Source organism: Thunnus thynnus, chromosome 19 (genome assembly GCF_963924715.1).
Source record: "Thunnus thynnus chromosome 19, fThuThy2.1, whole genome shotgun sequence".
In the NCBI taxonomy this organism is placed as follows: Eukaryota; Metazoa; Chordata; class Actinopteri; order Scombriformes; family Scombridae; genus Thunnus; species Thunnus thynnus.
Window position 1 is genome coordinate 4,466,127 of NC_089535.1, and position 24,738 is coordinate 4,490,864.

General features: G+C 37.1%; 2 protein-coding genes across 3 annotated transcripts; one reads left to right on the plus strand and one right to left on the minus strand.

Annotated features, from left to right (window-relative positions):
- Window positions 1–623: 623 nt before the first annotated feature.
- Window positions 624–14,859, minus strand: gnsb (glucosamine (N-acetyl)-6-sulfatase (Sanfilippo disease IIID), b). Its single transcript, XM_067574131.1, has 13 exons — window positions 14,509–14,859; window positions 11,688–11,747; window positions 10,731–10,934; window positions 9,641–9,706; window positions 9,453–9,551; window positions 7,820–7,987; window positions 6,221–6,303; window positions 5,991–6,109; window positions 5,473–5,576; window positions 5,242–5,343; window positions 5,037–5,147; window positions 4,460–4,570; window positions 624–3,843 (listed from the first exon to the last, which is right to left on the minus strand). The coding sequence occupies exons 1-13, from the start codon at window positions 14,680–14,682 to the stop codon at window positions 3,694–3,696; spliced, it is 1,551 nt and encodes a 516-aa protein (XP_067430232.1). The 5' UTR covers window positions 14,683–14,859; the 3' UTR covers window positions 624–3,693.
- A 4,130-nt stretch (window positions 14,860–18,989) lies between these two features.
- Window positions 18,990–24,738, plus strand: polm (polymerase (DNA directed), mu). 2 transcript variants are annotated; one of them, XM_067574685.1, is made up of 11 exons: window positions 18,990–19,455; window positions 20,195–20,372; window positions 21,739–21,837; window positions 21,916–22,086; window positions 22,178–22,249; window positions 22,448–22,568; window positions 22,647–22,779; window positions 23,490–23,592; window positions 23,762–24,133; window positions 24,221–24,304; window positions 24,391–24,738. In XM_067574685.1, exons 1-11 carry the CDS (start codon window positions 19,262–19,264, stop codon window positions 24,475–24,477), a joined length of 1,614 nt encoding a protein of 537 aa, XP_067430786.1. In that variant the 5' UTR covers window positions 18,990–19,261; the 3' UTR covers window positions 24,478–24,738. The 2 variants fall into 2 exon arrangements, with proteins under 2 accessions (XP_067430786.1, XP_067430787.1); XM_067574686.1 differs by having other exon boundaries at window positions 21,745–21,837.

Consider the following 24,738-nt stretch of genomic DNA (forward strand, 5'->3'; position numbering starts at 1 on the left):
AAAAACAAGAACGAATTTAACACCTAAAAAAAGTCCTCGTCCACAGTGATTTCACAGTAAAGAAGAAGAGAAAATACACAAGAAATAAGAACCTGTTTTGTCAGCGTTGAACTGTATGGAAGATTTAAAATGCCCAAATAAAAATAATTAAAGAAATAAACAGAAATCTAATATACATACATTAGTAACAGTATATGTATTTCCTTTTTATTTATAGATTTACTGTATCGTCATGACATGAAACACATATGTTAAAAGGACAATTATTTGTTTTTTGGTCTTTAATAAACAAATGAATTGTTTTTCATTGAGACATAAGTTTTTCATGCCAGATTTAAATTGAATCATGGGAGAGAAAACAAAGTGAAGACGTGTGTTGCATTTCAGTTATATAACTAACATAATAACTCCATTTAACTGTAGGAAACTATCTGCCATCCAATTTTTTTAGGCAGTTCGGGTTCTTCAGTGTCCAGCAGAGCAGTTCCCAGACCAGTTGGTGATGCCTTTTGTTAAAAATACTTTAGGACCCCCAGGAAAACCATTTTAGGCTCATGGTACTCTTGCTATATGCAAATAAAAATCCACACAATTTTAAAAAAAAATTCCAGACAACAAATTCATTAAAATGATTCATTTGATTTATTTATAATTAATTTCATCACAGTGCAAATACATTCACATTTAAAGGCACATGCACCTCGTTAGTGCAAACACAAGGCACACGGGGTTAAAGCGTTCATTTCAAATTACCACGTGAATTTTCCCTTGATGAATTCCTCACAATTATAAAACACACCTCAAAAGTACCACAGCACTTTTTTTTTATTTCCATCTTCCACTTTTAAAAAAGGCTCTTTACAAACTGTAATCATGAATACTCAATGTAAAATATGGTCATAAACAAACATCAGGACTTGAAATTTTAAAAAGCCATGTCCATTCATTAAATCTGAGGCACAAAATTGGAACAAATGGACACCATTTGCTGTGTAACAAATGGTGTTTTAAGAAAGTGCTGCTGAGATAAAATTATGAGCTCAAAGATTTTTCAACAAACAGAGTTGTAATGAACATAAGTTCCCCTTAAACAAGTATTTTAACATCTTGGGAAATCTTGCCGAGAGTTAGAAGATTGTTACCACTCACATGTCTGCACAGTAAATATGTAGCTAAAGCAGGCAGCCAGTTAGCTTAGCTTAGCTTAGCATAAAGACTGGACACAAGGGGAAACAGCTAGCCTGGCTTTGTTGAAAGATAACAAAAATTGGCTAACAGCACCTATAAATCTTAATAATTATTGTGTGAATTAAACAGCTTTAGAGGTGCCTGTAATGGATTCTGCTACCTTTGGACGGAGCCAAGCTAGCTGTTTTCCCCCTGTTTACAGTCTTTGTGCTAAGCTAAGCTAACCAGCCGCTAGCAGTAGTTTTGTACGAGTGTAGTATCAATCTTCTCATCGAAATCTCAGCATGAAATCAAATAAACATATTTCCCAAAATGTCCCAAAGAGACCTTGAATTAGTGACAGCTACAACGTACTAGTAAACCTTTGGTTGGTCGTGTATCATTTAAAAAACAAAACTCTCCACTTCTGACAAATACTGGTCCTTCTGTGACGACTTAAATGTTGACATAGTATTGTGAACCCTGAACGATGTAAAAAACCAGTAAGTTTATAGTGCAGTGTATGAGCAGAAACACATTATTCCTAACTAACATGAACTGACTGACGTGGTCCGATCTGCACGACATTAACAGGAAAAGGAGTTTAAAAAGGATATATAATAAACTCCTAAAATGAAGAGATATGTGCATACAGCTCAGAAAAGAATTTACTTTTTTTCACAGCAGATATTTAAACTTGTCACAGTAGGAAAACCTCTCCAGGGGTCATGTGGTAGAAAACAATATTGATGTGTAAATCCGTGTGAATGAGTTGGAAAATTGTGCACGTTTAACGGCCGAGATGCCTAAAACCTCCATTCTGCCCCGTCCTGCTCTCTGCAATCACATATAGACCTCCGTTGTTGTCCAAAAACTATTAAAAACACATCAGTGAGTCACACCGCTGCACTGAGTGACATGTTCCTTCATCATGAAGAGTTGGGTCACGTTAGTTTGTTTAGAAACGGCTCCAGAGACTAATAACAGCGATCACTGCCTTACACAGAACTACTCTCCGGAGACTGAAAGCACACAATACTTGTTAGTTCATTGTTGGTTTGGCTCCAAACATGAGATTTGTTGCCAATAATAAAAATATAGAAAATCACCAGCCTTATCCTTTAATGCAGCTGAGTTCACGACAGGCCTGTAGTTGTTCACATTTATTTTTTTCTGTCAGACAACAGAACATGAAATTCGATCGAAGCTCATAAATAGTACGTTGACCAGCTGTCATTTAGATGCCGAGCTGCAGATAAAATCATTATTTTAGGATCACAAAGGCTCATCAGACAAAAAAAACAAAAAAAAAACAGCTGTGCAGCGAGATTTTCTCCCGACATTTAAAATGAATGATACCATTCAAGTACAGCTGAAGCATCTGTTACCAGAACACGACGCAGAAAGAAGCAGCATGAATACTGTATTTGAATGACAACCCTTTTGTTCCCTAACTTTATCTTCGGTCACTCATTTTAAAACGTCAATACAGCCGATCTCGCTGCACAGCTGCTGTCATTCACCTGTGTTTTTGTTTATTTCGTGTGATGATGTCGTGATCATTAAATATCTGCAGCTTGGCGGCTCGTATTTAGGGGCCGCAATCAAATTTCATACTCGTTCTTTTATCTGACAACAAACATAGAAAAATATATAAATAAGAAACACCTATATTGTGAATTTGGCTGCTTTAAAACATATTATAGGTGATTGTAGAGAGCAGGATGGAGGTTTTAACTGGTCATCTACACTAGAGCTGCAGCAATTAATCAATTAGTTGTCAACTATTAAATTAATCGCCAACTGTTTTCATAATGGATTAATCGTTTTGAGGCCTTTTTATGACGTAAATGTCCAAATTCTCTGATTCCAGCTTCTCAAATGTGAATATTTTCTGGTTTCTTTAGTTCTCTATGACAGTAAACTGAATATCTTTGGGTTGTGGACTGTTGGACAAGACAAAACCAGAAATCTGAGACATTTTTCACCATTTTCTGACATTTTATGGACCAAACAACAAATCAATTAAATCGAGAAAATAATGAAAATGATGAAAATAATTGTTGCAGCCCTAATCTACACAGTTTACCAATCCATTCCCTCGGTTTATTAATCAGTTTGCATGGATTTCCACATCAATATTTTTTTGTACCACATGAGCACTGGGGGGCTCTGTAGAGATGTACAGGTAATAATAATAATAATATTCTCATAATAACGTAAATGATGGCTCTGTTCTATTTAAGTGTCCCAGTGAGTCATGACAGTGTGGCAGTGAGCCAGCATGCACAAAACCAGGACCCTGAAACTGAAGCAGCTAAATGGAATTCAGCCATGAGTCATTTTATTATTCACACCTGTACTTTTCCTACTGTAACATGTCAAAATATTCGCCGCCGTCTGCAGTCACGTAAAACCAGCTCCACCCCCCCTCCCCTCTGAGTATGACGGGGGTCGATGTATGGCTGTTTCTTTTTTTTTTTTTTTTTTTAGAGTGTAAACTCAGCACTGATGTCCGTCACCTCTTTATTTGACGTCACGGCAGCTGTCACCCTCACAGGACTGGAGCTTGATGAGTCGCTGGTTCATCACCTGCAGGATGGTGGGATCCACCTTCTTCACGATGTTCTCCAGCTGGTGGGGGTCGGAGGTCAGGTTATACACCTCTACGAATGACTGGAGGACACAAAAGGGAACAGACACTAAACGTCACCACACGTGTCACTGAAGCCCTTTTCAGACATGGATGATGTAACACTTCAGACAGAGGCGTCTTTCACATTGATGTTACAGATTCTTTCAGACATGACAGGATATTTATAGAAAGAGACGATACTTGTGTAATATTTGACACCTGATGCACAAGAGGAAAAAAGGAAGAGTTAAATGTTATGTTCTTTTACAGGCTGCATCACTGATGAATTTTAAAGCAGTTGAAGCAACTATAATTGATATTTTTTAATATAGCAAAATCTGATCTGTCAGTGTGTAATGTGTTTGGTTCGTAGTGATGAACCTACAGAGAATTATCAGTGACTCTGCAGCTCCTCTCGGCTTTATGGAGCTTTATAGTGAGTTTCAGCTCATTGTTTAACTGTCCAGCTGCAACTTTACTGTTTTGGTTCACTCTCAGTGGCCGAAAACGATGCTATGAGTCGGCTAAAAGTAAGAGGATGCTACCTATACGTCTTTACTAAGGTCAGATTAACAAATCTGGGTATTTTGCCGACTAGTGAGCGGCTATCTGAACCTGTCCTTCGTCTCTAATGTAATGAAGAGTGTCGTGCTCTACCTCGCTGTCTGCAAACTCGCAGTACTGCAGGTTGTGTCCGCTGTCGAGGGTCCTGACGCAGGCGTAGGTGTTGTTGTAGGCGTCTTCACACACACAGTCTGGGAAACATTGCTAATGAAAAAGAAGTGTTGAGTCAGTGCTGTATTTTTATCCATTATTTTTACAGATGAAAGCTTCTCTGTTGGTGTATTACATTTTAATGTTGTTCTTGTTGCTTAATTTTCTGTTGATTAATTGTTTCAGCACTAATCTGCTTATCAAATCCTCACCTTTGACAAAGCAGATGTTTGGCATTTTAGCTTGATAAATTACTTCAAACAATTATACAAGTTGTTGTTGATGAATACAGCTGCAATTAACTATTGTTTTCATTATCGACTGATCGCTTTGTCTACAAAAAAAAAGGCAGAAAATTGTGAAAAATGTCATGTTTTGTCTGTTCAACAGTCAGACTAAAATTCAATTATCAAAACAGTTGCTGCTCAATTTTCTATTGATCAACTAATCTTTGTAGCTCTATTGATCAATTTTCTGTTTTTCCAATAAAGCACATTGTTTTCTTGTGGTAGCTACTCACAGACAGTCCAGGGCCGAGTTTGGGGCAGGACGGGTCTGTTGTCGGATGTCCCTCTCCGGTGTATTCAACAAGGAAAAAGGGGCGTGCGGAGCCATTACGCAGTGAAGGAGCCTAAAAAGTAGGAGATGTATAAAAGTTAGTTCAGATTGAAGAAAAAAAAAAAAAAAAGCAACATTTAGAAAAACGTTTTGAAGAAACATCTGACCATCTGAGAGAGGAAAGACTGTCCATCCATGTTCACAGAAGACAGGTTGAGGCCGGATATGTCCAGTATGGTTGGAGCCAGATCGATATTCAACACTGGAGCCTGAAGGAGTCACACAACATATAAGTGAGACCAATGATTACAAGCTAACAACTGCATATTAGAAGAAATGCAAGAACATGTGTGTGTGTGTGTGTGTGTGTGTGTGCACAGTAGAGGATTGATTGTGACCTGCAGTGTCTGGTTTGGTTTGATGCCTGGACCGCGGACCATGAGGGGGATCCTGATGTCAAATTCATACAGCTGCCTCTTATCAATGGGCAGAGAGAACTGACCTGGAACAGACAGGAGAAATAATGCTTGCTGTAATCATTCCTCCTGTTCATACTGACCATTAGAAGATCCCTTCATAATGACCTTACAATGTAAATCCACAGTCCTCCTTCTGTGCAAAAAATGTGTTTAAAAGTTTATCTAATATGCTAATATGAAGCTTCAGCGTCCAAATGAGTCAAATCAAGTAGATATCTTTCAACATTACAACAGGGAAACACTGTCCGAGGAAACACAAAGAGGGAATTTGATGTTAAAAAGACTGTAAATGTGTCAGATATCCACTTGATATGACTAACTCAGACTGCCAGTATGAACAGGAGGAATGATTACAGCGAGGAAAACCTCTTTCACTGTTCATATGGACACCTGACTATAAATTGTGAACTTGTCCTTTAATTGGAGCACTCTCAGACCTGTGTGGTAGCCGTTATCTGACATGTAGAAGATGTAGGTGTTGTCCAGTTCCTTTATGCTATCAAGTTTCTTGACCAGCTTCTCCACCATTTCGTCCACAGACAGGAGGGTCTGCCACCTGCAGCAGACACGATAAGGATCATTTTTAAGAACTGGGGATGGCGATCTCCACCACTTTGATCCACACTGAAATATGTGTATAAAAACAGAGAATATTTAGCAGTTGTACCTCTTCCTGTACGCATTATCCAGGAAGGTGAGTGAGCTATCCGGCATGGGGTTGATGGGTTGACGCAGCAGCCAGTGTTTGTCCTGAAACACACAGACAAATGGAGATTCATGGGAAAGACTAAAAGAACAGTTATTATATTTAAATGAAGTATTAGTTAAAGTTCAATAAGGAGGATCTTTTCTCTTCAAAGTCTCCTTTAAACCTCTATGGGTGATTTTTTTTTTGCTTCAATTTCTTCCTGCTCTGAGCTTCTCCATCACTTCCGCTTCCCACACTCAAACAAATTTCCCCTCGGTCACCGTATCAAGGACTTTGCTGCGTGTAAAACCAGGAGGAAGACATTTTAAAGGTAGGAACGAACTTTAATACCTGATTGATTTGTGCAATATTCTTATGCTTGCACCACTTGTGAGTGGACAGACGGATGCATGCAGCCTTCACTTCCCGGTATTGTTTGAGTTTTTGTTTTTAGACATTGCCGCTCCTTTTTATTGTGGCTATTTAGACTTTATGGCGCTTGAATGTATTTAACGAAGGGTTCGCTTTCATCCGTGTGTGTGTGTGTGTGTGTGTGTGTGTGTGTGTAAGTGCACATATGCGTACATTTTGGTGGCACAACAGTCATAAAATTTAACTGCAGTTGTAACCTCAAATTCACAACCTCGGACATGGGAGCCGGGCACACTAAAAAAGAGGAGGCTAAAACCTTTGGGCGCTAGCATCTGTCGCTAGCACATCTCTTCAGGTGTAAGGGAATGATGTTTACTCATGAATGATTGCTGATGTATTATTGTATGCAAATTAGGCATGGTGGATGTTTGTGCAGGACGGACGGGGCGATAGTTGAGTCACGATGGTGCTTGTTAGTTACTTTCTTCTGGCACCGGGACTGGTCGCACATGCCCATTAACAGCTGTCTGTTCTGTAGCTTTTGTTGCTAAGGTGTTTCCATGTGTTGTTCTCATACTTCATACTTCAGATTTCAGCTTCAACATGTACAGATGGATTTGAGAAGTTGATATTTGGAGTAAAGAAGGAGAAAAAGAAGTGAAATCCTGCTACTATAGTTTGTTTACGTAGCCTCCGGAGCCGGAGGAGGCTTCCTGAAGCTGACCAATCAGAACAGAGTGGGCTCATCAGGAGGCGGGCCTTAAAGAGACAGGAGCTAAAACGGCCTGTTTCAGACAGAGGCTGAACTGAGGGGCTGCATAAAGGACCAGTAGAAGATAAATAAGGAGTTTTTAACTGGAAATCATGCAAATATATTCAAGTAGAGCCTCAGAATAAAAATATACAGCTGGAAATGAGCATGTTACGTCCCCTTTAAGTTTATTTGGAAAGCTTTAAGAGGCTCACACTGGTTGCCTCAGTATACACTGATTTGCCAGAGTTGTGTTTCCCAAATCTCTATAAGGGAGATGGCAGGTGCAAAGTTAGCATGACCCATGGTCAGAATGGGCACAATTATGAGAATTAAGTTCAATAACATTATTTTTTCTCAAGTGAAGATGTTTCACAACAGTAGAGTCTTTCTCTTTTGCTAATCTCAACTCATCTCTCCTTCTCGGATAATGTTTGATATAAACGTGGACAAACCTTCCCTGGTTTGTCAAAGCTCCCGTCTCGAGGGGCTTTAACGTTGCTGAACGCTTTCTGGTGCTGAGGTGCTGCCGTCCAGGGAGAGTGAGGAGCCGGAGGAGCCAACATCAGGAAGAACGGGTGCTGAGGGCTCCTGTCTTCCAAGAAGTGGAGAGACCTGTTCGCCTGGAACAAGGAAGAGCCAAGACTGAATACATCACCGCTGCAAAATTTCACATTAAATTAAAAACACAGATGGGGAGACGAAGAAGGAAACACAGAAAACAATGGTGTGTTTGTTTGATAGAACAGGATCAGATATCAGGAAATAAACAACAAAAGGTAAATGATTGAGCTCTGAGAAGACGGAGAGACTGGAAGGACTGAAGATGGTTGTGTATTTAGTGAACCTGTGAGCTGTAATTACAACAATAATGCTCCAAAATCAGTATTTTCAAAGCTCAAACGACTTTGGCTGCTTTAAGAAATAATAAAACTTCTTATCACTGAGTAACTAGATGGTTTGTTTTGTTTTGATTATTTTTCGATTAATACTTGTGTTTGGTTTCAGTCTGTTTTTGTCTTAGTGATCGATAGATTTACTGTACTATGCATAAAAGATAACATTTTTGAGAACAAAATTAATTATTTTAAAGCTGCATTCATTGGTTTTTTTGTTGTTTTTTTTGGCCACTTGGGGGCAGCAGAGCAAGCTGCACACACAACACTGACATATAATCACCTTATAAAGTTGATATGTTGAACTTGTTAGCAAACAGTTGCTTATTTCTACATCCAGCAGCCTTTCTGGAAAATTTGTGGTTCTGTGATACGAAATACTTCCACATTTGATGCAAGTTTGAGGTGAAAGTAGCAATAAGAGATAAAAAATGTTTAAAAAAAGAAAGAAGGGGGGAAAAAGGTATGAAATTTTAAAAGAAAAAAGTACTGTATGTGCTGTGCCAGGTGGATATTGGGATAAGGATTTTGATTTTTATGTGTTATTTGTTAAATTGACTTAAATTAAATTCAATTAAAAAAGAGAGTCCCTTGCAAGTCCCTCACATTTATGGAAGTACAATAGTAAATGAAGGAGAACCGCTTTATGAATTGTATTTCATTACTGTCTTTGTTGCTGATAAAACTGCAATTCATCACTAACCAGCGGTGCATGTGACGAGGGAAAGTTCAGTTCTCATAAACTATATTTAAAAGCAGCGTGGGTAGACAGCTGGTTAAGCAGAAACACTCAACTGTCAGCTGATCATGATGCTGATGACATGCAAAAATCACCTGACAGAAGACTGAACAACACAACTGAACAAAAAATAACACGAAACTAAACATTTTCAGTCTCTAAAACACTCAAAAATCTGAATGTTAATACTCAGTCAGAGACAAAATAGATGTATATTCTTGTTTCTTGCATTTCCAGTAAAGTTGTTGATGATTAACTTTTCTTACTGCTGACTGGCAAACAAAGACGACTCGCTAGACATTTTATATTTCGATGACAGCAGCTGATTTAGACAGTTTGGAGGTGAACGTTCTTATTTTTTCCCCATAAATCACATGGGGAAATCACAAGTCCGGGACGTGCAGAAGTCATTGAACTCAACACACATCGGTCATCAGGAGGTTAACGTCTTACTATGAGGTCCGTGAGGTAGTCCTTTTCATAACTGTCTCCGTGCTTTTCCTCTTTGCCGTTGACTGAGAGCGTGTAGTTGTAGTACTGGGAGTTTCCCACCTGCAGCAACACAGCAAAAGGTTGTGACAACAGAAATACTTAAATACTTAGCATTCCTGTTTGTTCAAGTGTGTGTTTGAGAGACTCACCAGTGCATGCCACTGGTCCCAGCCGGGTGGAACATGGTCGACGTCTCCTGCTTCTTTCTTCCCGTACTGATGACAGAAATAGTGAAATAGAGTTTAAACGTTCAGGAATGTCGGAGAATTATTCTATTTTGACGATCAGTTAATTGTTTTGGTAATTCAATTTCAAGTAAAAAATGCAAAATATTTGATGGTTTCAGCTTCTCAATGGGACAGTTTGCTTTCTCTTTTTGTCACATATGACAGTTAATTGAGCATCTTAATATTTTAGGCTGTTAATTGAAGATATTATCGTGATTTTGAGAAATTGTGAATGCCATTTTGTCACTATTTTTTAACAGTTTATAAACTAAAAGACTAATAGATAATGAAAGTAATTGCTAGTAGATGCCATATAGTGAAAAAAAACAGGACTGTTGATAAAATGACTCAAACTCTTAAATATGAAGCTTGGAAGTGTGTTGCTGATAGCTGCAGGAAGTAGAGGTGTCTTTTTATTTAAAGATCCCCTCCAGACATGTTTAAAGACATAAAAATATTCTCCTGTGAATTATATATCTTCTCTAATATGATTTTTTCCACACAAAAAAACATCTACTCCTCCAGAATCTCTGAATATGCAAATATTGTTCATTTTAAAAGTTTTCCTCCTTCATTGTAAAGTTCATCCTCAGTGTTTGTGAACTGGAGGCTTCAAGTTTCCACATGACACTTGTGTTAAGTCGCATACTGGACCACGATTGGCTCCAAACTAGTTGTGATGTCACCAATCCTGCTCGTAGGTTCACGTGTTAAACTCAGCAGATGAATGTGAAAACAAACTCTGCACAGAGAAGAACATCACACTGAGGGAACTGGAGGAGGACTTTAAGTATCCTAAGCAGAAGCTTTTCTGATGGTTTCTTATCATATATTGTAGTTCATCTTCTGGTATTTTGTCTCTTCTGGCAGGAAGGTTTGGACAGGATTAAAATAACATCTCCAGCATGAACAAAATACTCAAGTTTAAAAGCAGTTTTCAGCTGACACAGCACTATTTTAGACTAAAAACAACCTGTGTATATATATAGCTGAAGTATTTCTGTGTTCAAACCTGGTTAAGATATTTCCCAGCGAAGAACGTCTGATACTTCTGTTTGCTGAGGTAGATGGGGAAGGCCTCAGACTCGGGGCCTTTCTGCCACAGAAGGCTGGAGCAGTTCCCAGAGAGGGAGTTGTTCCTCACCTCGTGGTTGTGGGGGTATTGACCTGTCAGGATGCTGCTCCTGCTGGGGCAGCACAGCGGCGTGACTGTAAACTTCCCCGGAGAAGGAAGCGAGAGAGAGAGAGCGACGATTGAGGAAGATGAGAAAAGGGGAACAGCAGGGGGGGTGGAGGGAAAAGATGATGAAAATTTCAACATTGTAAAACAGTGTGTCACCATATGTTAGAATGCAGTGGTGGAGGAAGTACTCAGATATTTTAAAATAGCAATACAACAATTTCAAAATATTCGATTACAAGTAAAAGTCCTTGCATAAGAAGTAAACATTCTGCAGAAAAATGGCCACATGACTGATATATTATTATATATGGCATTATTAGACTGTTGATACTGATGCATGAATGTGTAAAACTCCTCCAGAGGTTCACAAGAGAAATCTGAAGGGTTGTGAGATGATTAATGGAGGTAAAAAAAACAAAAAATGCTGCAACAATTTGCATTTATTTTTTGTACTTTTCTCTAATCTTTGCTTTTTTTAAAAAATGAAATACTAGAAACCTGAACCTCTTTCCAGCAAAAATGGTTGGAAATGGTTGGAAACTACTGGTTTAATCTCTAAAATTACACTGTATTTTATGAATTTATCATGTTTTTTAATGTAAAAGTTTAATCTAAAAATTTACCATTAACTATAGCTGTCAAATAAATGTAGTGGAGTAAAAAGTTCCCTCTGAAATGTTATGAAGTACAAGTATAAAGTGGCCTACAGTGTACAAATGTGTACTTAATTGTAATACTTGAGTAAATCTACTTCTTTTCTTTGCACCACTGGGTAAACATACTCACAGCGTTCACAAATGTTGCTCCTGCATCTCCAATCAAGGCCTTAGTTTTTGTCATAGGAGTCTGCAGAACAGAAACAAAAACATACAAATGACATGCAAAAAGTCACACGTCTCCTAAAACGGAAACTAAAAGCCTCTCTGCGAACGCAGGGAGAGAGACACGACTTCCCTTTCAGACGATTCCTGATTACAGTTTGTGAATGATTTGCCAAGACTCATGGGTACTGTAGTATTTAAGAGTCACCCAACAAACTGATAATAACACGATTACTCAAGAAATGAAAGTGAAATAATGAAAACTGGTGTTCCAGATGTAAATCAGGTTGTTTCAGGATCCAGGAGAGTCTTGTGATTCTGTGTAATGTAACGTTGAGGATATAGTTTAGAGACAATTCAGAAAATAGGGGAAAACACTTCCTGAACTACAATCCTTTCGCTCTGCAACTCTACACACAGAAAATCTGGGGCAAGGTTGAGTCAGCTGGTTTCTATCCAAAAACATAATGAAGCTTCCATCTATTATTCACTGTGTTCACTGCACTCTGAAGTTTCCTTTTATAAATAGAATAAAAAATGAAGAAGAAAAGGTTGTTTCATTTTCATTTTTATGACCAAAAAAAGTTAAAAAAAAACCCCCAAGCCTTCATTTGATTCCAACGTCAAAAACAGCAGAACTGAAAATTAGACTTGATTTTTGTTTAAAAATTAAACAATAATACCTCAAAAACTGCTTCTTCTTCTTCTGCTATTTATGGCAACATGCAGTACTGACATTACAACACTCGACTCCACCAGCAGTAAAACGTGGACCAATACATAGTTTTCAGAGATAATAAACCACAATTACATCAGAATATTGTTCCAGAGTCATTATTATACAAGCCGTTCGCTGTCAGATGAGTCGACTCTGAGCAGAATGTTCTGACGTTTTCCTGTTTTTTTTATTTGCATTCTGGGATTTTTTAGTGTAAATCAAATAACTTTCTTTTTTTGTTTTCACATTTTAGTTTCTGAAATGAAACAAGCACATGAACCCTGAGAACCAGGATACAACGAGGGCCAAACAATTATTAACAAGTGAATTCAGCCATACTGACGGCCGTTTAACATTCAATCAATAAACACATTACAGCTGCAACCAATGACTGTTTTCATTATTGATTAATCTGTTATTTTATTGATATGTTTGGTCTCATGTTATAAAATAGTGCTTGTTTTGTCTGAACAACATGATGAAAATCAGCAGCAAATCTTCACATTTAACTGACTGGAATCACAAAATTTGGGACATATTTGCTTAAAAAAAACACTAAAACTATTAAATAAATTAGCAAAAATTTTGTTGTATATAGAATGAAATGATTAGTCGATTGATTGATTAGTAGTTTGGCAACTATTTAGATATTTGATTAATCGTCTGAGTCATTTTTCAAGCAGAAATGTCAAACATTTGCTGATTTTATCTTCTCCAGTTTGAGGATTTGCTGCTTATCTCAGTTTTTATATCATTGTAATCGTACAAAACCAGAGATTCATAGACGGCGTTTTTCGCTGTAATCTTCCACTTTATAGATGAAACTAACCACTTAATCTAGAAAATAACAGGCTGATTAACTGATAATGAAAAATAATCTCTATTTGCAGTCCTGCTTGTATTGCATATAGCATCATTTCTCCTGCACTTTGTATCTGTACATCTCTTTAATTTAATTTACTTTTTTATTCACGGTACAGATTTGTTAATTTCTCATTTCCATTGCTCTGTTTTTATCATTTTTGTATCTTTATCTGGTCGGTCTCTTGTGCTAACTTCCTCACAAGGGATCAATACAGTTGTTGATTAATTTTCTGCCAATTACTTGACTAAACGCTTCAGTTGTAAAATTCACTGTAGTACGCATAGAATAACACAGTTTCTATTTTAAAGTGATTAGTTGCGTCTTTTATTTACAACCGGTAGCACTGAATCAGTAAACGGGTGCAATAAACTTGCACAGTCCAACTTACAGCTTCTGTTTTATGAGTAGTGAGCTCTTCACAACTAAAGGAGATGGTTTTGAACTTCTGCAAATACAAAGATGAGCTTCAGCCTTTAGTTATTAATAATCAGGCTGTTGACTGACATTTCTTCTTCTCTTAAATGGAATGAGTCATATTGTGCAGAAAAGCCCACCAACAACTCAGGAAGTTTTAAGGTGTCAAACGCAGTGATGTGTGATTTTTTTTTAATGCAGAGCTGTTCTCACGTTGTCTATCACTGTGTGGTATGATGGAAACCACTCAGCTGATGACAGGAAGGAGCTTAATAGGGTACTGAAAGTAGCATTAAAAATCATAGGACAAGCATTTATGATATTTAGCGAAGGACCATTAACTCCTCATCATCAGTTCAGCCCATTAACTCAATTTAACTGTGACCCCCAGCAGGTTTCTCAATGCACCAGATACTCTGTTAAAGTATTTTATATGTTTACGCTGATGTTTTATTTATCTCGCTCGAGTATCTTTGATATGTCTGTATTGTATTGTTGATGTGTGTCTGTATTGTTTTGTCCACCATGAGCACACACCAACACAAATTCCAACCAGTGTTTCATTGACATGGTAAGAGATGATTGAATCTCATGTTATATGGATAATATGGTGATAAAAATACCATAAAGTGTTATGATAAGGTGACTATAAGTACTGTAAACAACCTATCACAGCAGAGTATTACAGGCCTACAGGCAGGAGCTTTAAAAGTGTCACTTGAAACTCACACGTCTCTTTAGAAATAACACAGATGATTAAGCATGTGTCTTTCGGGAGGGTCGACTCACCATCCCACCCAGCTGAACATCCTGGTCGTCGGCGAGGATGAGGATGATGTTGCTCGGTTTGGCGCTCTGCGCACACCTGACGCAGCAGGTGAGCAGCACGGAGAGCAGGGTGAGCGTTGTGAGGGCTGCTGGGTGTCCTCTCTGCCGGCCTCTGCTCGCTCTCAAAGCTGCCATTAGGGCCACCACAGCACCGGGACTGCTGCTGCTGCTGCTGTCTGCTGTCTGCTGGCTGCTGGTGGTCGGTTTCGTTTCCTGCAGATGGAGGTGGGGACGGTGAGCGCGTGCAGGCTGGACGGCTGCACTGTGTGAGCTGATCAGTTTGAGGAAGTGGAGTGAAGGAGAGCTGGTGGTCACATGATCAGTCTGAGTGGGAGGAGTACTGATTGAGAACATGCTGTTCAGCTTGGACTTTACACAACATTCATACCTTATTATTATTATTATAGACTGTAAAATAATAAGAAATGGACACCGAGTCACTGTGGAGGTTATAATAGACTACTGATATACATAGATATTGTGTCATATTATATTATATTATATTATATTATATTATATTATATTATATTATATTATATTATATTATATTATATTATATTATATTATATTATATTCAATCCAATAAGCCATTCATAAAAAAGTCAACCCAACCATTTTTATTAATTCAATATATTATTATTATTATTATTATTATTATTATTATTATTATTATTATTATTATTATTATTATTATTATATTTTAATGATTTTACTAATTATATATTATATTATATTATAACCAATCCAATATATAAACCATCAATACAAAAAGTCAACAATTTTTTATTACCAATTATATTATATTATATAATATTATATTATATTATATTATATTATATTATATTATATTATATTATATTATATTATATTATATTATATTACATATAGAGGGCCATTACTAATAAATTCAACCAATTTTACCATTTTACATTATATCAAGTTATGTTATATTATATTAAATATAATATAAATCAATAAAAAGTCAACTTTTTTTACCAAATGTACTAATTTAATGTTATATAAAGTTATATTATTGTATATTATGCTATGATAAATCCAATATAGAGAGCCGTTAATAAAAAAGTCAACTATTTTTTACCATTTTTACTAATGTACTAATGTAATTGTATAAAGTGAACTATTCAAATCCCAATATGTAGATATATACTTGAAAAAGCATACATAACACGTATTTACAAAGATGTAAGTTTGTGTATACGACATGATAACTGCATCGTGTGAATTTATGAAAACCTCCCTGTAATTCAGAGTTTTGGACTTTTTTTTGTTCTTGAGTAAATTTAAAATAAAGTTGCAATAAATAAAAGATGCAACATGAGTTTATAATAATGGACCTGCCAATGTTTTTTTCTTGGCTGAGGAGTTTATAATGTACCAAAGTTTTCTGGTTCTCTAGAAACTTCATACAACCTACTTTCTGTGCAGAGCTCAGAGGCTCATTTTCAAGTAATTATCTCTCAATCATGTGTTATACCAAGAAGAGATTCCTTGATAATAAAGGCTGGCTATAGATATCTAATCAATCAGATCTTTGAGCACTTCCCTCGTACCGGTGGGCCTGCAAGTTATTAAAAAAACATGGTCTGCAGTGACATAAATATGTCTCCACTTGAGCTACTTTCTTATTTCATGACAGTGTGATAGAAAAGAAGAAAACAATTAATTAATAATTAACCGATCACCTGGGGATGACTCATTAAAAAAACAGCATGTTGTTATTGTAACTTGAAAGAGAAAATGTACTTGTCTCTGTCACGTCAACTTGGTGGCTTTCGGATATTTGCTTTCTTGCTGAGAGTAAGATCAATAACTTTAAAGTCTGTACGATAAATATGAGGCCAAACTTCCTGTTTCTCCACTTTTTGTTCCGATTAAACAATTAGATATAACATGTTAATTACGGCAAACGAGGTGGGCTAGCTGTTTCCCACTGTTTCCAGTCTTTATGCTAAGCTAAGCTAACCATCTCCTGGCTCTTTGCAAGAAAGCAAATAAGCCAAAATGTTGAACTATTCCTTTAAGTTCCCTCCAAACAGCAACAAAAGATGATTTAAAACATTGAGAAGCAACCAATAAATACAAGAAATCAATATAATATGTAATTCTGGATGGTTTACTGACTAACACTGTGATGGGGTGAAAGAAGAATTAAATTACATGCGTATGTTCTCAATCATGTCTCAACAATCTCATAATTTAGCTGCAGTTAATGGTTTTTCCGCAGTTATTTGTTGTGAGCTGTCATACAGGCAGGTAGCAATCAGTGCGGTTACACGCCCGACCTGCTGCTTGTCAAACCGTGAAATGAGCCGGCAGCTGAAGATGTTCTGCTGAGCTGATAGTATAGATGGTGGAAGTTACATCAGACGGCTTATCATCTTCATCTTCTCTACTGTGATGGTATTATAGTGGCAGAACCAGCTCTTCTTACCAACTTGTTCAGCCATGATCCTCCATATATCGTCCCTACTGAAGTGTCCCTGAGCATTACACTAAATCCTGACCACCTACAGTATAAAAACACCACTAGTCAACATTACTTATATCCAAAAATATTGACAAATGATGCTACACCATAGACTTAAATGATAGTTGACTAACAAATACTGGCTGTTATATGTGTTCCATACTATATCTACAATTTGAGTATGACTTATGTATACATATGTAAGCTGCTCATAGTAATATATATCATGCAAATCAGCACTTTATGCCTAAATTGCACCGTGGTTAGATGTCAGCTGCATGTCTTTGTTAAGTATTTGTACTTTTTAAATGACTTGTTCAATGACAAAGTTGAACCTTGTTAGATGTTGATTTTTGTCTTTCCACAGTGAAAGTGTCACACATCTCATTTTTGAAAACAATTCAGGTGACGAGGTCAGGACTCGGCTCGACTCACAGGCCGAACAACTGCTCATTTTCTGGACATCAGCTGGTACACAGAGAGCAATCAGGCTGGACGTCCTGTCGAGATACCGAACAGACAATTTAGGCACTCATGCCTAAATTGCACTCTGGTTAGATGCCAACTGCACCTCATTGTTAAGTACTTGTACTTGTTCAATGACAATGAAGTTGAATCTAATCTAATATATATATATAAGACAGGTGTGAAAGTACTGCATGTATACTGTATATCTGAGATGAGCAAATTTACAGTATATATATATAAATACACAGTACCAGTCAGTCAAAAGTTTGGAATCACCTACTCATTACACATTCAAGGGTTTTTCTTTATTTTAAATATTTTTATTTTACACTGTAGAACAATACTGAAGACATCAAAACTATGAAATAACAGATATGTAATTAGGTAGTAAACAAAAAAGTGTTTGAGAGAAAACCAATAGTGTGCAAAGCAGTGGCTACTTTGAGGAATCTAAAATATGAAAGATATTTTGATTTGTTTAACACTTTTTTGATAAATCATAATCTCATATGTGTTATTTTATCATTTTGATGTATTCAGTATTGTTCTATAATGTGGAAAATAGTAAATTAAAGAAAACCCCTTGAGTAGGTGTGTCTACTTTTGACTGGTAGTGTATGTATATAAATAGACTGCATTTATTTATGTAAATATATGCACACTCACTTGCCAGTTTATTAGGTACACATAGTTAATAATAGACTACATCAATAACCTGTTGTCTAATTTGAGGTCTTACCTGCACACTTTTTAAATTAGATAAGTAACTTAAGGTGACACCAGAGGAGAAGGTGATGTTTGGTTTTTGACATATAATTGTACGTCTATGATTATTATCATCTTAAATTGTTGGACTTGGAAATCAAAAGTTTCTCTTATCAAGACAAAATTATGTGATAAGTCTTTATTTAGTTTATTTTTTATCATAACTACCTTTTTATCTAGTGGGTCAAAAGGTTGTTTTGACCTGGTAAGTCCAACTTTTAAGATACCAAGTCAAAATTATAAAATCTAACATCATAATTATGAGGAATTATGACTTACTATCTTATAATTTATGATTAACTTATTATCCACCTGGTCAAAATTCTTCTCAAGTCAAAATTATAAAATACTAATCCAAGATGAAATAATTAGTCAAAATTTTGATGAATTGTGACTTACTATATCATCACTTTTTACTTAATATAAGTATTTTTGTTTACATCATAACTAACTTTTTATCTAGTAGGTCAAAAATTGTGTTTTGACTTGATGAATCCAACTTTTAAGAAAGCAAGTATCTAATTATTACAGATATTGTAAAATGTTGAAATACTAAGTCAAAATTATGATGAATCCTGACTCACTATCATAATTTTCGCTTACTATAAGTACTTTATATTTTATCATGACTACAATTTTTATCTATTTTTATTTTTATGGCGGCATTTGGCTTCCATACCGGGCAGTCTGGGTCTGTAGTGCGCTGTTTCCAGTCGGAACTATTTTGGTAATGCGCTGGAGGAGTCGGCATAGAAACACAGCTGCATCCGGTGGTACTCCACCTCAGAAGTTTGCTGCTTGAAGTGGTTTTCTTCTTAAACTACCTCAGAAAATGAAACCAGTCACATCTGACACCTTTACTGCGGGACGTCGCAGCACTTTATGAGCAGTAAATCACTATTTTATTATAACTAGCATCATAAAAGCAACAGAGAAGTGATGGATGTATGACAGGAGAGAAGCTGCAGTATTTATTTAACTACACAGTGAACTATGGTGCCATTAAAGCGAAGAAAAGTGTTCCCGTCGCATGCTGGGAACACTGGGACTGACAGCAGTGGAGATAAAGTCTCCAAGTTCCCTCAAGTTGTTTTATTCCTGTTGGAGAGAAAGATGGGATCCAGTCGAAGAGCTTTTCTCTCTCAGCTCGGTCAGAAGAAAGGATTTCAGGTGGAGGAGAAGTTCAGGTAAGAGCTGTTTCCATTTCTGCAGCTGTGGAAAGTACATTTACTCACCTACAACTCTGAGGTACTTTATTCTTCCACTCTACTACATTTCAGAAGGAAGTCTTGTACTTTCTACTCCACTACATTTATTTAACAGCTTTAGTTACTTTTCAGATGCAGATTTGACACAATGGATAATATAACAAGCTTTTAAAATACAACACATTGTTAAAGATGAAACCAGTGGTTTCCAACCTTTTGGGCTTTTGACGTCTTACAAAAAGCAGTGTGTAGTCGGGGTCACATTTCACATGTCTATGAGTTGTTAACAGCTCCACCAAATAGTGATTTTTCCCTCTAAACTTCTCACATGCTTTCATTTCAATAAACGTTCAAATGATCCAATATTTCAGCAAAAATCAAAGATTAGAGAAAAAGTCCAAAAACTGAAAACAGATTTGTGTATCAGAACTTTTTTTTTTTTCTTCTTTCCTCTCCCATTAATCATCTCACGACCCCTCAGATTTATCTGGTGACCCTTTGGAGGGGCCTCGACCCCTAGTTTGGGAACCACTGGACTAAACTAGCTAACTATATATAAAGTAGTTGAAACTAGCTCCAACTGCAGCAGCTACAACAGTAACATGCTGCTCTAACACTGATGCTTCAGTAGTATTAATGTTTATTGTCTGACCTACAGCTACAGTTATGTTTATCAGGAACCTTGTTAGATGTTGTTTTTTTTTTTGTCTTTCCACAGTGAAAGTGTCACGCATCTCATATCTGAAAACAACTCGGGCAACGAGGTCAGGACTTGGCTCGACTCACAGGACGGCGGTCGAGGCCGAACAGCTGCTCACCTTCTGGACGTCAACTGGTACACAGAGAGCATTCAGGCCGGATGTCCTGTAGAGATACTGGACAGACATAAACTACAGGTGCATTTATGTTGTACATGTGCTCCAACCTGCAGGGAGGATGTCTTGATAGTCAAAAGGACAATTATTTCTAAACTCTACATCTGTAGTATCTACAGTAGACTTAGCACAGAGAAAAACCCACACAGCAATAAAAAGGCTTTACTTACTTCAATATGAAGAGCAAAACCTGACATGAGAGAGTACAATTATACACAAAGACACAGAACATACAATAGTAGATAAATACTCTCAGTAGAAGTCTGAAAATTGGGATAAAAAAGCAAGAATAGAAGATGATATAATACAAAATATTAATATTAAAGAAATACATAAATATGCACATCAAAGAATAAAGTACAGGTATATTATTATTATGATTACTATTATTAACAAAACTACTTTTATTATTTATTGTTCATTCTTTTAAAGAATCCTGTCATTTTACTCGATGAGTATTCTGCAAGGAAAGAAAAGTTCATTTAATTACTATGAAATCCTAAATATCTCCTGTAAAATTACCAACAATGTAATAGTGTAGATTTATGATATATAGATGTATGTAAATAGGGATGATATAATGATGGAAATTGGCTGATATGGAAGCAAAAAGAAGACAATTCAATTCAATGCAATTCATCATTTTTTAAGAGAAAATTTTCTTTTGCTCCACCTGCTGATTATTTTCTCAATTAATCGTTTAGTCAATGAAATGTTGAAAATTTGGTGATGTATTCAATTAGCTTTTATTTGTCTGACTAGAAGTCCAAAACCTTAAGATAAGTACTATACTGCCATATATGACAAAGAAAAACAGCAAATCATTGGCATTTTTGCTTGAGACTGACTGAAATTATTAATCAATTATCAAAAAATAATCATAGATTAGTTTTCTTGGTCTTCTGTTCGTGTAAACTGAATATATTTCAGTTTTAGACTGTTGTCTAGACAAAACAAGACATTTGAAGACGTCATGTCGGGCTTTGGGAAATTTTGATGTGACATTTTTGGACCATTTTTTGACATTTTATAGATCAAACGACTAATTGATTAATCGAGGAAATATTTGGCAGATTAAATGAAAATAATTGCAGCCTTGCAGACGGTGAAGATGCATAGAAAGTGATTGTAAACTAATCAATGTCAGCTTTATTCTTGTTGTTTGCACTTGTGAGGAAAATCACAAAAAAAGAAAAAAAAAGTGTTGCAGCATCCTGTCCTACACTATCCTGAATTATACATAATGTGTTTCATATTGCAATTAGGAGTAAAAGTGAAGTCTTTTTACTTTTATCTTTCATTTAAGTCCAAACTGTCACTTTTTGCAGTTTGATAAACACATGTCTTGGATTTCAGCAGAGCCATTTAATCACTGTGTGTCTTTCAGGAGCAGCAGACAGATGAAGCAGAAGTTGTGATGTTCTCAGTTCCCAGCTATGCCTGTCAGAGAAGAACCACTCTGGACGACCATAACACCGTCCTCACTGTGGGTCCTGCAGCAAACTGTCACATATTATCACTCAAATCACAAATCTAGTTGGTCTAAATGTATTTTCTGTCTCAGGATGCGTTGTCCCTCCTGGCTGAAAACGCTGAGCTCAGTGATGAGGAGGGGCGAGGTGTCGCGTTTCGACGGGCCGCCGCCGTGTTGAAGGCTCTCCCTAAACCGGTGACAGACATGACGCAGCTCAGAGGTCTGCCCTGTCTCGGAGAACATTCACTGAGAGTCATCAAGGTCTTTTTATGTACATTTCTTCTCATGTTAACCTTCATTTAACCGCACTTAAATAAGGCTGAATAAGCATCTTTTCTCTCTATTCCTGCAGGACGTTTTGGAGAACGGAGCATCAAGTGAGGTTGAATCTACAAAACACTCTGAGCGATATAAAGCTCTGAAGGTTTGTAGCTTAAAACTAAAAAATTTTAGGAAATTATTTAGCCTTTTGTAAAAAAGAAACAATATATTTGTGAACAAAAATATAGAATTTTGCCAAGAAACTGTTGAAATAAACCTAAATCCCCTGCTGTTTAAGAATGCCGTCTTCATATGTGTCAAAGCTTGTGTTGTTTTTGTATTAATGCAATATATATTTCAGCTTTTAACAGGTATTTTTGGAGTTGGAGCAAAGACGGCGGATCGGTGGTTCAGAGAGGGGATACACACTCTTCACCAGTTAAAGGATTCAGGACATTCGCTCAATCGAGCGCAACAAGCAGGTGTGTATCTCAGCGCTCATGTCTATATATAGACTGTCTTTGATCTTCTTTCTGAATGAATATCTTTTTTTCTTCCAGGTCTCGACCACTACGATGACCTCAACCAGTCGGTCACTAAAGCAGAGGCCGACACCATCGGTGAGATTGTAGAGAGAGCTGTCCTTGCTGTGTTACCAGGAGCACAGATTACACTAACTGGAGGATTCAGGAGGTAAAAGACCAAATGCTTTACATTCAGTAGATCAAATGACACTCTGACACCTTGATGTTGCAGCAGCACCTGCCTCTGCTTCCTCTGCTGGAGACAAAATATTGAGGTGAATATACTTCTGACAGTTAAAGGCCTCTGCTTCACCAGAAAGCCCAAAACATACAGATTAACAGAAGTGGAGGTTTGTAACCTCAAAGCCTCGAGTTCAAGGAGAGACGGAGGCCCTTGTTTCCTGTCATCCTGCTCTTTATCAACATGGCAGCTGATAAATACATGTAGGTCAGAAGAGACAAAGTAATTTATTCAATGCTTCTGAGGTAATAAAATGCCATGATGTATCAAGTTACCTGTTAATTATTATATCAAGGATATTATAGTAATAATAAAATGTATTTATGTAGCAAACAGAACATATGACAAAATAAAATAACAAATACACACATATATACACATGAAATTCTCACACATACTGCTTATATGTCATATACAGTACATACATGCACAGAGTCATACACACACACACACACACACACCTCCCACTGTGCACGTTTGCCAGATTAAAAAAACAATTATAAGAAAGCCTTACGATAAAAGTGAGTTTTTAAGGGCAACTTGAATGTGAAAAAAACACTTTAAGAATCAGCAGTTCTTCTCACTTTGCAGCTGTATTTTATTTTGCTGACATTTTAAGAAACTGTCCCTCTCTGCAGAGGAAAGCTGACAGGGCATGATGTTGACTTCCTGATAACACACCCAGAGGAGGGCAGAGAGGAGGGACTGATGACTAAAGTCGTCTCCTGGTTGGAATCGCAGGTGAATTCTGACTCACTGGCTCTTTTTTTTTAACAATCTGGATTCATGTTTGCCTGGTTCTCACTGCAGATTATAAATCAGTTTGACAAACTCACAAAGCTGCAATTTAAGGCCTTTTAGTCTTTTAGAAAACACACTGTCTCTTTGCTGAATTGTTTTCTCTCTCCAGGGTTTCCTGTTGTACCAGAAAATTACAAGAAATTCCTACCTGGAGGCTAAGGATGGTCCTGCTCGGTCCGCCTCCAACATGGACCGCTTCGAGAGGTGTTTCTCCATCTTTAGACTGTCCAAGGCGGAGAAACAAGGAACAAAACAAGCAGAGACACTGACAGAAAATGGCGTAAAAACACATGCACAAGAAAACCTCAAAACACATTCACATACCTCGAGTCAGATCCAGCGTATGAGCGGTGAAGAGGAGGATGGATCAGAGCGGAAACAACCTGCAGGATTCAGACCGTGGAGGGCGGTGAGAGTGGACCTGGTCGTCTCTCCAATCAGCCAGTTTGGTTTCGCTCTGCTGGGCTGGACGGGATCCAAGGTGACGTCTCATAACAGACTTCTGTCATCTGTTGCCTGCTTCATTGACAGGTGAATAATACTTTAACTGACTCCATGTTTTCTGCAGCTGTTTGAAAGGGAGCTGCGACGCTGGGCAGGGCATGAGAAGGCCATGTCCCTGAGTAGTCACGCTTTGTACGACAATAAACAGGTAAACACTGTTTTTAACACATTTTATGAGTTGTCTGTTGTTCCGCTTACAAAATAATGATTTCATTTAGTTTTTTGCCATCACAGAGTCGATACCTGAGAGTGACGACTGAGGAGGAGATATTCGCTCATCTTGGTCTGGAATACGTTCCACCGTCAGAGAGAAATGCATGAAGACGCACTTCAGGAAGCCTCATCTGAGGTTTGTAACCTGGAGTCAGGAGGGTTAAACGTTGTCTCAGCTGTGTTCAGACTGACTTTAGCTCTGCGTGAAAGAACGCAGCCCCCGGACGACAATCTGTCCTAATGTGAAACTGCTAAAAACTGTGCAACCTTGACCTTGTTAAACAAAGTTAACAAAAACTGACTGATAAATTAAATAGTTAAATTTATATTAAAAATGTGTGTATAAATATTAAAAGCTCTAAAAATGCC